Source organism: Geotrypetes seraphini, chromosome 1 (assembly GCF_902459505.1).
Source record: "Geotrypetes seraphini chromosome 1, aGeoSer1.1, whole genome shotgun sequence".
In the NCBI taxonomy this organism is placed as follows: Eukaryota; Metazoa; Chordata; class Amphibia; order Gymnophiona; family Dermophiidae; genus Geotrypetes; species Geotrypetes seraphini.
The window spans coordinates 71450505-71467356 of NC_047084.1; the positions used below are offsets into that span (position 1 = coordinate 71450505).

At 43.7% G+C, this 16852-nt stretch overlaps 1 protein-coding gene across 4 annotated transcripts in view; it reads left to right on the forward strand.

Annotated features, from left to right (window-relative positions):
- Positions 1-16852, forward strand: part of RAD1 (RAD1 checkpoint DNA exonuclease) — a 38095-nt gene that overhangs the window by 1705 nt on the left and 19538 nt on the right. For 2 of the 4 annotated variants that reach the window (XM_033933009.1, XM_033932999.1), the window contains exon 2: positions 6846-7113. In XM_033933009.1, coding sequence (XP_033788900.1) covers positions 6919-7113 — 195 coding nt within the window. In that variant the 5' untranslated portion in view covers positions 6846-6918. Of the gene's footprint in view, positions 1-6834; positions 7114-16852 lie in introns of all 4 variants that reach the window. The other 2 variants (XM_033933025.1, XM_033933016.1) reach the window with 1 other exon arrangement.

Consider the following 16852-nt stretch of genomic DNA (forward strand, 5'->3'; position numbering starts at 1 on the left):
CAGCCAACCCCTGGGTCTATCCTCTTGTCACAAGTTTCAAGTTCAAGTTTATTAGTGCATTTGATTGATCGCCTATTAAAATTATTAAGTGATGTACATAATCCAATAAAATTAATAAAAGGAGGCTGACATTTAACAATATTGTTACATATTATACAAACATGAGTCGGGAGGAAAAAGAATAAAGTTACATTTTAAATTATTGGTAGAAAAACAAAGGTAAAAACAAAAGGTAAGGGTTATATAAACCATAACATTATTAAGAGCATCTCCAGAAAAAATAAAAGTTTCAGGTATAAATAAGTCTCCAAAGGATATAGAAGTTTCAAGTATTAAACGCATCGTTAAATAAGTATGTCTTCAAGAATTTTTTAAATGTTGTGATGTCTTTTTCTGTTCTAATGAATTGTGGTAGGGCATTCCACCATTGAGGCCCCATCACTGTGAACATATCTGATCTTCGTGTTCCAATAATTTTTAGAGAAGGTACTGAAAGAAGATTTTGTCCTGATGAACGGAGTGGACGTTGGGTATTATGTGGGGTTAAATATCTAAATATAAAGGAAGGTTCGTTTGATGCTAATGTTTTAAAAATAAGTAATATTATTTTGAAAGAAATCCTATGACTGATTGGTAGCCAGTGGGCATCTATTAATAAAGGTGTAACGTGATCATACTTTCTTGCGTTGTATATTAGTTTGATGGCCGTATTTTGTATTAGTTGTAATCTCCTTTTTTCTTTTTGGGTAATATTGAGAAGAAGAGCGTTACAGTAATCGAGTTTTGATATTACTAAAGAATGTATAAGAATCTTGATTGAAGTTAGGCTAAGAAATTTTGCAATTGAGCGAATCAGTCGTAATTTATAGAAACAGTTTTTTACTATGAGAGAGATATGTTCATGATAAATCAATTTGTCATCAATTATTACTCCGAGGATTTTAACTGAGGAAACTAAGTTGAGAGGGGTATTATTAAGAATCCTACCTCTTCTAGTGCAATTCACTGTAGTTGAGATGCTGCAGAAGAAAGACCCATGGGCTTTGTCAAGGCAGCAAATTTTACTGGACTGCAGGGAATTGAAAGGTGGAAGAGCAATGCCAGATCTAGGGAAGAGAGATGCCAAATCCATGGGGGGGGGGGGGAGAGAAGGGTGCGGAAAGTAATTGCAACCCTCTGTTTCTCCTGGATGTTGAGAAGGGGCACACAAAGTTAACTGTATTTGTTAGGACCAGAACTGGTACTCTCTCATGGAATGAGATCTCACAGCAAGCATGCACCAGACTTTTACTCCTCAGAATAATGTAGACCACAATGTGGGTAAATCTAAAACTCCAACAGTTGCTTACAGAATACAATCCAACTATATAAAGATGCTTTCTCTCCTTCACTCCAAAATATGATTTATAATTTCCAAACTCCGGTTACAATGATCACATGATGGATTCTGACTAACAAGTCAAACCTCTCGATCAGATCTTATACTGGTCCGTTGGTGAGTTCTGACCAAAAGACAAATCTCACGTCCAAATCCAGTCCATAAATCTCTGGAGTTAAGTCACAAAACTGTAGTTTATGGTTGCTTGAGAGTTACTGTAAAAATAGTTTTGTCTCCCATTCCACCTTACTCTCTTTCATCCCCCCATCCCCACTTGTAGGTCCCACATCTGTTTCTCCCTTTGGTCTGAGTCACTTTCTCTACCCCCTTCTCCCCCCACTTATGGGTCCAGCATCCATCCATCTCCCCTCCCATGCACCCTACTGGACCCTCACCACATACACATTTCTGGTCCACCTTTCTTCCCCCCTCAGTCTGCCCTCCCTCCCTCCCTCCATATGGGTCTGGGCTCCTGGACCCCCCATCACTTACCGAAGCAGCAGCCAATCGGCAGAAGCAGCGCTGTAAGCAGGCTTCTCGTGACCAGCCCCAGCAGGGCCTTCCTTCTGCCACTTCGGATGTGACATGTCAGAGGAAAGGCCCTGCCGGGGTTTGCCACAAGCTGCCTGTTTTCAGCACTGCCTCTGCTAACCAGTTGCCACTGCTGCTTTGAGTAAGAGGGGGAGGCTTGAGGAAAAGAACCACTGCTGCTGCTTCGGGGCTGGAGGAAGGGAGGGGGTTAATGGCTCAGGACCACTGCCTCTGCTTTGGGGCTTACTTCGGGGCTAGAGGGATGAGGGGTATGCAGCTCAGGACTGCTGCCACTGCTTTAGGGCTGGAGGGAGGGGTTTTCGCAGCTCAGAACCGCTGCCGCAGCTTCAGGGCTGGAGAGAGGGAGGGGTGTTCATGGCTCAGGCTACTACCGTTGCTGTTTCAGGAGCTAGAAGGAGGACAATTTTTTGCCAGTTGAGCGAGAGTACCAGTTAATTGGGATTCTACTGTAGTTTCAGAAATGCCTGCCTGTCTGGCTGCATCCAATATTTCTTTCTTTCTGTCTCCTGCAAGCTTCATCTCCTCCAGATCTCATTCTCTTCCCCAACCAACATCTCTCTCTGTCACTCCATAAGTCCAACTTTTCTTCCTCTCTCCTATACACCTATTGGCAACATGTCTCTCTCCCTCTCTCACTGTCCATCTGTTTTGAGAGATCCAGGCATCTCTCCTACCCACTCTACTGCCACATCCAACATTTCTCCATGTCTCATCTCCTGGAACATGTGCAGCATTTTTCACCACTGCCCACCAGCCCCATGCCCACTTTTTCTATCACCCCTCTCCAGTACTATGCCACATCTGTCCCTCTGGTCCCTCTCCATCACCATACCCAACATTTCTCCCTCTCATCCTTCTCTCCCCATGTATCTCTACCTCTCTCTGTGCCCAATTTCCCTCTTTCTTCTTTTCCCCTTACTCCACACCTATATCCAACAATTCTCTTTTCCTGTTCCCTCACCCACAGGCAGCATCTCTCTTTCCCTCCCTTCCTAACCCCTACCCCCCTGCAGCATCTGTCATTCCCTTATTCCCAACTCCAGCCCCCCACTCCTCTCAGCTGGATCCAACCTCTCCCCAGTTCCCAATTTCCCCCACCTACCAGCTCCCCGCCACTGTATTTTAAAATCTTTGGGCAGTCAGAGGCACAATGAAGCCAACCATCTGCCTGTTTGCCTCCAAAGTGTTCTTTCTGGAGCGTTCTGCATAGGGCCCATAACATTTTGTATATGTAATACAGTCTTAAGTATCCGTTTTAGCATTGAAGGAACATCTGAGTGTTTCTACGCTGAAGCCAAAGGAAGTTTAGCAACGTATAGCAGATGATGAACCAAATGGGTCTGTAGTTTGTGAAGACCAAGTACGGTATGTCTCTATTTAAAAGAAAGATGCCAGGGTCCCAAGGTTTTTGCAGTACTGTAATCTTCAGAATCTGAAATTGGATACTTTTCAAAAAGCTTTAGCTATCACACAGGTCAACCAGATATGTCACATAGTGCCTCTGGCTCTACAGTTTCTCCAGCATAAGGCAGACACTTGAGGATACCACCAACTGAAGCGATCAGGAGTTAAATACCAATGGTAAAGAAGCTGAACATTGCTTTTTCTAACAATGGAAGTGATCGCTATTTTTGCTAGGGATTGCTTTATTCTGCAGAAATATAGATTATACATAGGAGTTATTCCATACCAAGTGGTCTAAAATAAAAAAAAGCTCCATACCTAACTAGTATCATGACTACCGTATTTTCACGCATATAACGCGCGCGTTATACGCGTTTTTACCTACCGCGCATACCCCTCGCGCGTTATATGCGTGAGCGCGGTATACAAAAGTTTTAAAACATAGTTCCCACCCCGCCCGACGCCCGATTCACCCCCCCAGCAGGACCGCTCGAACCCCCACCCCGAACGACCGCTCGCACGCGCTCCCACCCGCACCCGCATCCACGATCGGAGCAAGAGGGAGCCCAAGCCCTCTTGCCCGGCCGACTCCCCGACGTCCGATACATCCCCCCCCCGGCAGGACCACTCGCACCCCCACCCCGAACGACCGCTCGCACGCGCTCCCACCCGCACCCGCATCCACGATCGGAGCAAGAGGGAGCCCAAGCCCTCTTGCCCGGCCGACTCCCCGACGTCCGATACATCCCCCCCCCCCGGCAGGACCACTCGCACCCCCACCCCGAAGGACCGCCGACTTCCCGACAATATCGGGCCAGAAGGGAGCCCAAACCCTCCTGGCCACGGCGACCCCCTAACCCCACCCCGCACTACATTACGGGCAGGAGGGATCCCAGGCCCTCCTGCCCTCGACGCAAACCCCCCCCCCCCCCAACGACCGCCCCCCCCCAAGAACCTCCGACCGCCCCCCAGCTGACCCGCGATCCCCCTGGCGACCCCCACGACCCTCCCACCCCCCTTCCCCGTACCTTTGGTAGTTGGCCGGACAGACGGGAGCCAAACCCGCCTGTCCGGCAGGCAGCCAACGAAGGAATGAGGCCGGATTGGCCCATCCATCCTAAAGCTCCGCCTACTGGTGGGGCCTAAGGCGCGTGGGCCAATCAGAATAGGCCCTGGAGCCTTAGGTCCCACCTGGGGGCGCGGCCTGAGGCACATGGGCCCAACCCGACCATGTGCCTCAGGCCGCGCCCCCAGGTGGGACCTAAGGCTCCAGGGCCTATTCTGATTGGCCCACGCGCCTTAGGCCCCACCAGTAGGCGGAGCTTTAGGATGGATGGGCCAATCCGGCCTCATTCCTTCGTTGGCTGCCTGCCGGACAGGCGGGTTTGGCTCCCGTCTGTCCGGCCAACTACCAAAGGTACGGGGAAGGGGGGTGGGGGGGTCGTGGGGGTCGCCAGGGGGGTCGCGGGTCGGCTGGGGGAGCGGTCGGAGGTTCTTGGGGGGGCGGTCGTTGGGGGGGAGGGGGGTTTGCGTCGAGGGCAGGAGGGCCTGGGATCCCTCCTGCCCGTAATGTAGTGCGGGGTGGGGTTAGGGGGTCGCCGTGGCCAGGAGGGTTTGGGCTCCCTTCTGGCCCAACTACCAAAGGTACGGGGAAGGGGGGTGGGGGGGTCGTGGGGGTCGCCAGGGGGGGTCGCGGGTCGGCTGGGGGGGCGGTCGGAGGTTCTTGGGGGGGGGCAGTCGTTGGGGGGAGGGGGGTTTGCGTCGAGGGCAGGAGGGCCTGGGATCCCTCCTGCCCGTAATGTAGTGCGGGGTGGGGTTAGGGGGTCGCCGTGGCCAGGAGGATTTGGGCTCCCTCCTGGCCCGATATTGTTGGGGAGTCGGCGGTCCTTCGGGGGGAGGGATGTATCGGACGTCGGGGGGGGGGGGCATCAGGCTTTCAGGATGGGGACAGACCTTCAAGGGGGGACAGTGCACGGAAGTCAGGGGGGGGTGAACGGAGAGTCGGAAAGTCAGGGCGGGCGAAAGGAGCGTCGGGCAGCATGCGCGGTATACCCGTGAGCGCGGTATACCAAAGTTTTTGTACATATCATCGTGATTTCTGCGCGCTATACCCGTGTGCGCGTTTTATACGGGTGCGCGTTATTTGCGTGAAAATACGGTAATCTGTTTTCAAACGATTGTGAATGTCTACTTGTAACCCGTTCTGAGCTTCTGGGAGAACAGGATAGAAATTGAAATAAATAAATAAATACCATTATGATTCAGATTTTGTTCAAAATTTGTATGCAGAACTAGCACAGCATTAAAAAAAACCCAAAACTTCCCAAAATATCGGACCTTAGTAACAAAAGTCACTGAACTAAAGTCCATTGTTTTACTGGGTGCTGGTAGCATTGTGCACAGCAGTGAATAAAATGTCATTTTTAGCTGCTCATAATATTTGATGAAAACTGTGCTTTATCCCAGGACAAGCAGGCAGCATATTCTCAACATGTGAGGTCTCCCTAGCTAACAATTAGGGTTGGAGGGAGATTGGCTTCTAATTGGAGATAAAACTTTGGAGAACTTTGTGACTGAACTGACTATCCTGCATGGCTATTGGGTGTGGCCCCTATGGCGATGGGGATACTGGTTTGCTCATTTGGAAACCACCATGGATCAACGCAACACCTATTTCATATACATTTTCTAGCCATGTGATGTGTGTATATCATGGGCCATGCACATAAAATATCCTTATATTTCAAGAAGGGTTGCTTTGCAAAACAAATAAATATAAATCATGTAGAGTGATATTTCCTCTTTCAGTTGGTACTAGTTAGAAAAAGATTCAGGCAGACACTTTTTTTATAATTGATACGTTTCAGCCCTTGTGTCAATGTTGCAAAATTTGAAGGAATATTCTGATGCAGCTCTTCATACTGAATTGCTGCAAATCTGACAGTGTAATGACCAGTGCAAGGATAATCTATGATAAAAATCTGAAGTCTGTATCTACTTTTGCTCTGGAGCTATAGCAGCTGATAAACTGGTTAAAATCTGTCACGACAAATTGTGACAAGTTTTAAGGCATGCTTTAAGCAAAATTTTAAGTGGGCTTTTGCATCCATGGTGCTAGCATCGCTGAAACTATCATAAAAAGTTGTGCTGGACTGCCAAAAATCAGTATTTACTTACTGTAACAGGTGTTATCCAGGGACAGCAGACAGATATTCTCATAACCTGCCTACCTTCCCTTCTTAGCTTTGTAACTGAATTGATGGTCCCTATGCATGCACGGTAATGGCAAGTCTTTTGATTTTTAAATTGACTGTTCACTTTGGTCCATGCTGGGTTCCATGGATGATGTCACTCACATGTGAGAATATCTGCCTGCTGTCCCTGGATAACACTGGTTACAGGTAAGTAACTGCTATTTTAAACAGAGAATTCTTGTTTCTAGTAGCTTGTTAGACAATTCCATATCTTCATTCAACAGTAAATGTGAAACCTAATCACAGTCTCTTTATAGGTTTTCCTGATAAACCGTTCCTCTGATTTCCTGTTAGCATCACTGGAAACTTGTGAGAGTGAAAAACCAGGCAATGCCTCTCTCAACTCAGCCAGAAACTGGCGATGATCAGTATATTTTAGTTGCCAACCTTGACAATGTCAGAAATCTGTCAAATATCTTAAAGGCTATTCATTTTAAGGACCATGCAACATGTTTTGCAACCAAGAATGGCATCAAAGTGACAGTTGAAAATGCCAAGTCCATGCAGGCAAATGCTTTCATCCAGGTATGTTTGCAATGTCGTCTTCCATGTCATCCCATAGATACAATGTGATAGCTAATATCAATTTCTGGTAAACAGGTGCTGAAATGGTTTCAGATATTGCAGGTGGCTTATTTCTGGATACCATGAATATTTGATAAGTGGACAGGACTAAACATAAATATTTTGGGATTCCAAAATGTCATTTGAATATCTGGAGGAGTACACTGCGCAAAGGAAGAAGAGTGGCTTCAAAGTCAATGCACACAGGCTTAAATCATAGAATGAATAGGACTCAAAGGAAAAGTACATCATAATCTAAAGAAACTACACATTAATATTTTACTAAAGCTACAATTGAGTGAAAAGCAGTGTCATGCAGGATGGTATATATATCAGAACTGATTAATCATTAATAGGCTTGATCTTATAATTAGATGCCTACATGAGAAGACCACAAAGCTTATTTTATAAAAGCAACATAGCTGCCAATTAAAATTTATTCTCCGTGATAACACGTGAATTCTAATGCACCAATGTACACTTGCTCTAAAAAGGTGTAAAAGTATGGGTGCACTTTACACATATATCTGTGTACAGTGGTACCTCGGTTTATGAGTGCACCGGTTTGCAAGGTTTTGCAAGATGAGCAAACACTCGGCAAACTTTTGTCACGTAAACCGAGCACTGCCCTGATAAACGAGCACTCAGCAATGGTGGCCCAGGGGTGAGTACTTGCCTGCGGGTGCTGCACAGCGATTCCAAAGTGGTGCCTTCCTTGCTTCGGGGTCCCCATGTGGCTGCCTTCCTGCTTCGGCGATGCCTCTGCCCTCCGTCAGCGCTCTCCCGGCTCCCATCTAAACCGGCCATCCTGAATGAACATGCGCGCGACTTCTCTCTCCTCTCCTAAGTCAGCCGCTGCCCTGACAACACGCTCACCACGTACAAGCACGCAGGACGTCCTTGTACGTGGTGAGCATGTTGTCGGGGGAGCGGCTGACTTAGGAGAGGAGAGAGAAGTCGCGCGCATGCTCATTCAGGATGGCGGCCGGTTTAGATGGGAGCCGGGAGAGCGCTGACGGACGGCAGAGGCATCGCCGAAGCAGGAGGGAAGCCGCATGGTGACCCCGAGGCAAGGAAGGCACCACTTTGGAATCGCTGTGCAGCACCCGCAGGCAGGTACTCACTAGAGAGCTGCACAGGAACGGGGACGACGAGAATCCCGCGGGTTCCCCCTTTGGGTCACGGGGATCCCGTGGGGATGCCCCCTAGGGTCGCAGGGATCCCGTGGGGACGCCTCCGAGGGTTGCGGGGTTCCTGTGGGGTTGGATGGCACTCGAGCCGTGAGGCTAGTCTCCTCCTTACCTGCCCTGCCGCAGCACACAGCCAAATGGAAGTCTTCCCGATGTCAGCGCTGACATCGGAGGGAGGGCTTAAGCAACGCAAGTCTGACCATGCCTCCCCACTCCTTGCCAAACTTCATTGGCTCCCAATAATCTCCAGAATCCATTTCAAATGTTCCTGCCTGGCTTTCAAGATCATTCACGGAATCCTGCCTCCTCTTATCCCACTGTCTTTCAACTCCTCCAGTCCCGACTCCTCCAGAACTGCCCAAAGGCTTAAACTAGCCTTCCCCTCTTCACGCGGCATCCACTATTCAGGCAAACTGGGAAAATCCCTTCTCTTCAAAATCAGTCAGAATATTGACCCTTTACTCCGACCCTCTGCAGTCTACCCGACAACCAGTGCTTGATCCATCTGTGCACATCCACTCCCACCCCGTGGTTCCACAGCTTCTTAAGCAGCCTTTCATGTGGCACCTTGTCGAAAGCCTTTTGAAAATCGAGGTAAATGATGTCTATGGGTTCCCCATTGTCCACCCGACTGCTTATTCCCTCAAAGAAGTACAGAAGGTTCGTTAGGCACGACCTTCCCTTACAGAATCCGTGCTGGCTTGTTCTCAGTAGGCCATTTCTCTCAATGTGCTCGCAAATGCCGTCCTTTATCGGAGAAGGATGCTGAAAGGACATGGGGAAGACAGAGGGGGGAGAAGGATGCTGACAGGACATGGGGAAGATGGGGGGGGGGGAAAGGACGCTGAAAGGAAATGGGGAAGAGAGAGTGAGAAGAAGACGCTGGCAGGGAAGAAGACAGAGATGCCAGACTATGGGGGGAGCGGAGGGAAGAAGATGGGTGCCAGACCAATTTGGGAAGGGGGAGAAAGGGAGAGGCACAGTAACAGAGCAAATGGAAGACGCAGAGAGAAGAGAGACAGTGGATGGAAGGAATTGAATGAGTACATGAGGAAAGCAGAAACCAGGCAACAAAGGTAGGAAAAAAATTCTATTTCTTTTTTTTTTTTTTTTTTTGCTTTAGGATAAAGTAGTATATTAGTTGTGTTGATAAAAATGTATAAACATTAGAGGCTCTGGTAGAAACCCATTTACAAAGTATGTATTCTTCCCAATTAATAATTCCAAATTAATAGTCTTTTTGCTTATTTTTAAATGGGTTTCTACCAGAGCATTTAGTTCTGTAGCATAATTAAATGAAATAACTATTTCTGTAGTTTATAGGGACGGGCGGGAACGTAGGGGATTCCTCGCGGGGACGGAGGGATTCCTCGTGGGGACAGATGGGAGTCCTAACGGGGACGGGTGGGACTTTGGCGGGGACGGGTGGGAGTTCTGTCCCCGCGCAACTCTCTAGTACTCACCCCTCGGCCACCATTGCAAACTTCGGTTGTGGAACAAATCTTCTGAGTTTGCATTAAAGCCTATGGGGAACTTTGCTTTGAAAAACGAGCATTTTGGATTACGAGCATGATCCTGGATTGGATTATGCTCGTAAACCAAGGTACTACTGTATTTTTTATTTTTTTTTTTTAATTAATGTAGCTATTTTCTGTTGTTTGGAGTGAGGGTGTCCCCTGAGGCATTTCAAAAATAGATTTAGGGCTCCTTTTACTAAGGTGCGCTAGTGTTTTTAGCTCACGCATAAGATTAGCGCACTCTAGCTGAAAAATTATCATCTGCTTAAAAGGAGGCGATAGTGGCTAGCGCGCACCTTTGTAAAAGGAGCCCTTAGTTTACCTGTCCCTACTGCGTTATTTCTGAAAAGATCTCTGATGAAAGATACTGCAGCCTAAATGCACAGACAGAAGGGACATGGTAGCTCAAGAGAGTGCTCTCAAGGCCTCAGCTGGAAATCAGTGAGAACACAGGAAAAGGCTCGCATGGAGACTAATCTCAGTAAACTTCTTTAATCTGTAACATCCCCAAATAATATGTATACAAAATGTGAAAGATATAAATTAAAAGGCCAATAGCACATGCCAGAAAAATCCTTTGAGAGTAAAAGGTTAAGTATTACTCATAGTTTTTGATCTCTTTGATGAACTCTGTCCTCTTCTTCTTCCTTGATGGAATCCTAATTGCCCCTAGATGGATCCGCTTTTCCTTGACTTGCCATTTGTTTTCTAGGAAGTGGCAAATTCTCCATGGCTTCCTCATGGTACTCTCTAAATTAAAGTGCTGCAGATGGTATGGCACCCTGGAGCTCTCCCAGAAGAAATGAACTTCTTTCTGTCTCCAGCAGTCCCCTATTCAGATACTTCTGTGATCTACTCTTCTCTTAGGTAAAGCCACTAGTTTAAAGGGTAAGCAGAGTAGACCCTATGATGCAGTGCTCCTAAATTGACTATCTTAACAGTAATCCAGGACATTTCTCCATCTGTTTCCCTAGTCCAAATCTCCTACAGTCTCTCCTTTCTTCTCCAACCTTAATCAGGGCGGGTGACAGTGGGGGAAAGACCCTTGACTCCTCCTTGCACCAGATTTTATATTTCCCTCCAAATACGAGGAACCACCTTCTCCTACTGAGATTATCAGTTTTAGTACAATCTCTGGAGCAGAGACCCAGAATGTTCCTAAAGTTGCTAAATGAAAGGCACATGTTGGTGTTCTGTTACATGAGCGTACATACATTTCACTTGCATGTGTGTGTGCAATTTTATAAAAGCCCTTTTACATACATGAAAAGAGGCTTTACTTTCCAAAATATTGCCTCCATGTGCCAAAAAACATTCCAGGTTCTATGATATGTTACTTTATCTAAAAATAAGATATATTACAAACATCTCAAAATAAGAACATAAGAATAGCCTTACTGGGTCATACTAATGGTTCATCTAGCCCATCTTCATGATGGCCAATCCAGGTCACTAGTACCTGGCAAAACCCATGACAAGTAGTAGCTTCCCCCCCCATGTCTGTCTCATAACAGACTATGGACTTTTCCACCAGGAAATTGTCCAAACCTTTCTTAAAACCAGCAGTTGGATAGTCTCAAAATCTGGAATCATCAGCCTAGCAAGGGCTTTGCCAAGGAGTTTCCGGTAGTGTGCTGGAGAAAGGTTTTAAACAGTAGGGTTTCAGACTTCAAGCATCTTTCAATTTTTATTTTTTTTTCAATTTCTTTATTGATATTTTGAACTTGACAATGTATACAGTTATAAAATCAAAAGAATACTGTATGAAAATACATTATTAACATCAGAATTAATACAAGAAATATTTTAAATCCCTTCTTAACCTACAATAATAATGAAGTATACTTAACTAACAATATTATAAAATATTATGAAATTTATACCTCTAAATAATTAAAACATCCCCCTACCCCAGAACCCCTCTGGATGTGCATAGGAATCTAACATAAAAAAAGGAATCATTTTAATTATAATGCGAGAAAATTAGTTAATGGAGCCCAAATCCCCTTAAAAGATTTAATAAACCCTAGACGTTCTGCCATAATCTTTTCATATTTATATGTTGCACATACAGTTGCCCACCAAAAACTAAAATTAATCCTATCATGATGTTTCCAATTAGACGTAATCATTTGAACCCCTATTCCTGATAGGATCATAAAAAGACAACTATTATTTTTATTCAAAGTGGGTTTATCCTGAAGAATCGTACCAGAAATTATTGCTTCATATGTCAAAGGAATAGAGGTTTGAAGAATATTATTAATTTGCCCCCATATCGACTTCCAAAAGCCAAGTATCAATGGACAAAAAAACAAAAGATGATCCAAAGTCCCAATATCAATATGACAGTGCCAACATCTATTAGATTTAGAACTATCTACTTTATTCAACCGAACTGGAGTCCAAAAAATTCTATGTAATAAAAACAACCATGTTTGTCTCATAGATGCTGACATTGTACATCTTAATCTCCAAGTCCAGATTTGTGGCCAACGAGAAACAGAAATATGCTGTTTTAACTCGATACTCCAAATGTCTCTAAGACTATTTTTTGGTTTTTTATTTAAAAATCCAGAAATCAATTTATACCACTGGGCAGCCTGATGTCCTATTAAATCTATTTGGTAGCAAAGGATTTGCAAGCTAAAATAAGTTTTCAAATTTTTCCATTCAGGGAACTCCATCTGAATAGCCTGCTTCAACTGTAAGCACATATATTGTTGAGTGTTTGAAATACCAAATGAATGCTGCAGTTGTGAAAACTCAAGCAGATTACCATTAGAAATAAGATCATCTAATGTCCTAATATTTGCCTGCATCCAATTCTTCCAAGCGATTCCAGCACCGCCTATTTGAATCTTGGAGTTTAACCATAAGGACTGTAAAGTAGATTTCATTATTGGTACCTCTGTTAATTTATCAATAAATTTAATAGTTTTCCAAGTATCCAATAAAATTATATTGTCCTTAGCATATTTATGAAATCTGATACTTAATACATGTGGAAGTCTCATAGGGGACACCAAATTCCGTTCCAAATATAACCAATCTGGTTGATGATCAATAAGCTCAGGGAGGATCCAATACATACCTTGACGCAATATATAGGCTTGATGGTACCTATAGAAGTTTGGAAAATTTACCCCACCCTCCACAATTGATTTTTGCAACGATACTAAAGCAATTCTTGGTTTTTTCCCAAGCCAAACAAATTTTGTCAAAATATTATTTAATTTTTTTGTAAAAGGACTCTTGAAAATAAACTGGTAACATACTCATTTGGTAACAAACTATAGGCAAAATCATCATCTTTACTGTTTGCACTCTCCCCCACCAAGAAATATGCAAAGGATTCCATTGCTCATACAATTCTGTAACTTTTAGTAATAAGGATTTTTCATTTACTTTCATTGTTTCTTCCAATGTACTTTTTATCCAAATTCCTAAATATTTTATTCCATCTTTCTTCCAGAATAAAAAGCCAAAGAAAAAGTTATAAAGAAATTTCCCTAAAAAATACCAGAGCATAATGCAGTTATATTTTTGCTTTGCCCAACCCAAAACAGGGCAGAACCTGAACAGGGCAACCAATCAAAATACATGCACAAAGCCCAGTCAGGGTAATGTGCAAGTACACAGAAAAAGGGCATAACATAACATTATACTTAAAGACCGCGTTACCGAAAAGTTCTACGCAGTTTACAAAAGATTATAAACATTAAATGTAATCGTATATTTGAATGAGTCAGCCAGTCAGGTATTTGACTGTGGCAAGGGGATTCAGTGACAAAGTAGTGCAAATATGGACATGTCAGATAAGAAAAACAGATGTGAGGCCAATGGTAAGGCCTTGTATACCTAGGGAGAGGTCTCTTGAAAACCCAATTCATGGTCTATGTGGGCCCAGTTTCCAAAGACAAAAGTAGGTTTGTTCCATTCTGCATCTCATTTCAATAGTTAATTTTTGGATCACCAAACTAATTAGCAGCCCTATGTTTGGCCACGTCAGCTGAGATTCAGTTATCTTAATTTTTCAGTGGCAGAAAAACGACGTAAATGAGAGTTGAGATCCACAATCAAAATGATAAAGTCAAATTCAAGATAATATCTATCATGCAAATGGAATTGTCTTCTTCATTCCTTTTGGACATGTGCCTATTGCACTTTGTGAGAGAAAACTGTTTTTAGTGTTTTTCATTCTAAATTGTCACTGTTATTCAGGCTTTTATCAGATTTCTTTTATCATATTCCTAGTTACCTTAGGTTTTTTCCCTGTTTTCTAAGCTTTTGTTATTTTTTCATGAATCCTTATCTAGCATTCTCTGTGGTTTAAGGTGTGGAAGCAAAGGTTACATTTAAAAATTGAGTCGTTTATTTTTCTGTGACTCTTTTTTATGACATGTATGGTGTATAAGACCCTATCTAGAGAAGATATCCACAACTGGTGAATGCAGAGCCATGGCCTAGTCACGATCCCTGTAAGCATCAGTTGTGCTTCCAAATGATAAAGAAAGAAATTTGTGGCCATGAAGAGCAGTGTCAGATGACCTTCAGAACAATTAAGTTTGGTCCATCAGCATCAATCTCAAGGGGTACAGAAGCTTCATCAGATGCTTTCGCTGCATTGTTCCATCATGATTGACCTTGAACATCACACAAGAAAGTGGGGAAGGGACACAGCACATTAGCCACAAGAACAATCAATTTATTAAAAGCATATAAATGGGTAAAACCTATACAAAAAAATAAATAATAATGGAAGCCTATCAGAGAGTCTTTTATCCTTTTTGGACCCCAACACGGTTTGTGTTTCAGCTATGAAATCCTTCCTCAGGTGTGTGCTTATGAAATCCAGTAGATAGTGCCAATATACTCATAAAAACCAAAAAGGAATGCTTTCAAGTTGTATATAAAAGCTTACTAATCAACATAGTTGCTCAGTCCCAAAACGCTGCGTGCAGTTGCATTTGCTGATAGTGTCGCTGCTGAAAATGACCTTGAACATCAACCAGGCATCAACTGATTCCTGCACAAAGTGGCTTACCGAAGACTTTGCGAGTTGTATGGCTGCACAGGGGTGCCAAAATTGCTCTTCAACCATTGTTTCCTCTTGTTCATTGTACAGTGGGTGTGGCAGGAACACTAGCGTGATTCCAGCTCAGTATAGTCTTGCTTGCAGAAAGAAGAGGAAAGATGCATTCTCTTCTTCACTGATGCTAATTTCTATAATAATTCTTTTGCACTGAAAGTTTAGAGTATATTATGTTTGTATATTTTAGACCAAACAAAATGCAGATGGCACCAAAGGGTTCCACAAGATAAATGAAGCAGATAAACAACAAAAATTGTGAAACAGGAAATTAGATGTACTCTTGTGATACACCCCTAACCGCCCCCTCCGCTTCAAAGCAGAACAAACACTCGGCATTCCTGCAGGGAGATCCCTCCAAATGAGTACGGCATATAAACGATCCTACAGCCATTTCCTACCTCAGCTATGGAACCGACTACCCACACAGATCAGGTTGCTAGACTCTCTAATGACCTTCCGCAGAGTAGTAAAGACCTTCCTCTTCCACCAATCGGGCCATTAAAAACTGCCTCCTCAATATACTTCTCCTAGTACTCTTCGCTATGACCAGTCTGGTCTCTAGAATAAGCTCTGTTGTCTACTGTAACCTATTTGTTGTCATGACTAGTCTCTGTCTTCAAACAATTGTGAATGTCTACTTGTAACTCGTTCTGAGCTTCTGGGAGAACGAGATAGAAATCAAATAAATAAATAAAAGCAATCCACAAAGGATATATATAGTCACAAGTGACCCACAGAATAAAAACAATCCAAATGGTGTATAAAATTTCAAGTGACCTGACATGGGCCGTGTTTCAGCAAAATTAAGAATGCCTTCCTCAGAGGTCCTAATGGGTTCTTGATTGTCTTGTATAGGCAGTCCCCGGGTTAAGAATGGGTTCCGTTTTTTAAACTGCTATTAAGTTGAATTTGTATGTAACTCAGATCCTGTACAGAACACAATCTATAAAAACATTAAATATTAAAGAACATTTAAGAAACAGTCCTCAAAATAAAGTACTGTAGTTTAAATAGAAAGTAAAGATAGGAGGTTTGCACTTACTTTTGTTCTTCATACGTCCCGTTGTTCTTCCTCATGGGTCCCTTCTAGCAGCAAACCCTCAATGAGCACGGTCCATGTCTTTTTTTTATTTATATGACAGCCCCTGAGGAAGACATTTTTAGTTTTTCCATAAAATGTTCCATGTCTTTATATATGACAGCCAAGAACCCATTAGGACCTCAGAGGAAGGCTGAAATGCGGCCTATTTCGGGTCACTTGAAATTTTATAAACCATTTGACTTGTTTTTATTCTACGAGGGTCATTTCATAAATAATGCACACTTTTTTTTTTTTTAAATTTATATGTGGTTTTTTTTTCCAAGTATTTCTTTACAATCATTCAATATAGTCTCCCTGCTGTGCAATTACCGAGTCCCAATGTCCGGGAAGCTTCATTATTCCATCCAAGACACTGTTTTTGTTCAGTTGCCGAATGGCTTGGGTACTGGCGGAAGAAAGCTCTTCCAGAGATGCAAAATGATGTCCACACATAGGTTGTTTCATCTTTGGAAAAATGTTGAAGTCTGGTGGACTCATGTCTGGACTGTAGAGAGCATGAGGTAACACCTCTCAGCCTTATTTGTGTAGTTTTTCAATGACGAGTGGAGAGCTCCATCCCCCCCCCCCCTGACCAAAAAAATTTCAATTAGCTCAATCAAAAGACAAACAAATGATGATTTTTGCTTATGATCATGAAGGCATCATCATCACAGACAAAGTTCCATGTGGAAGAAGTGTCACAGCAGTGTATTATCATGATTTTTTGTGAAAAATGCACAAAACACGACCTCAGTTGCTCTTGGCTGGCCACTCATTCTTCACGACAATACTCACCCACACATAGGGAATGTTGTGA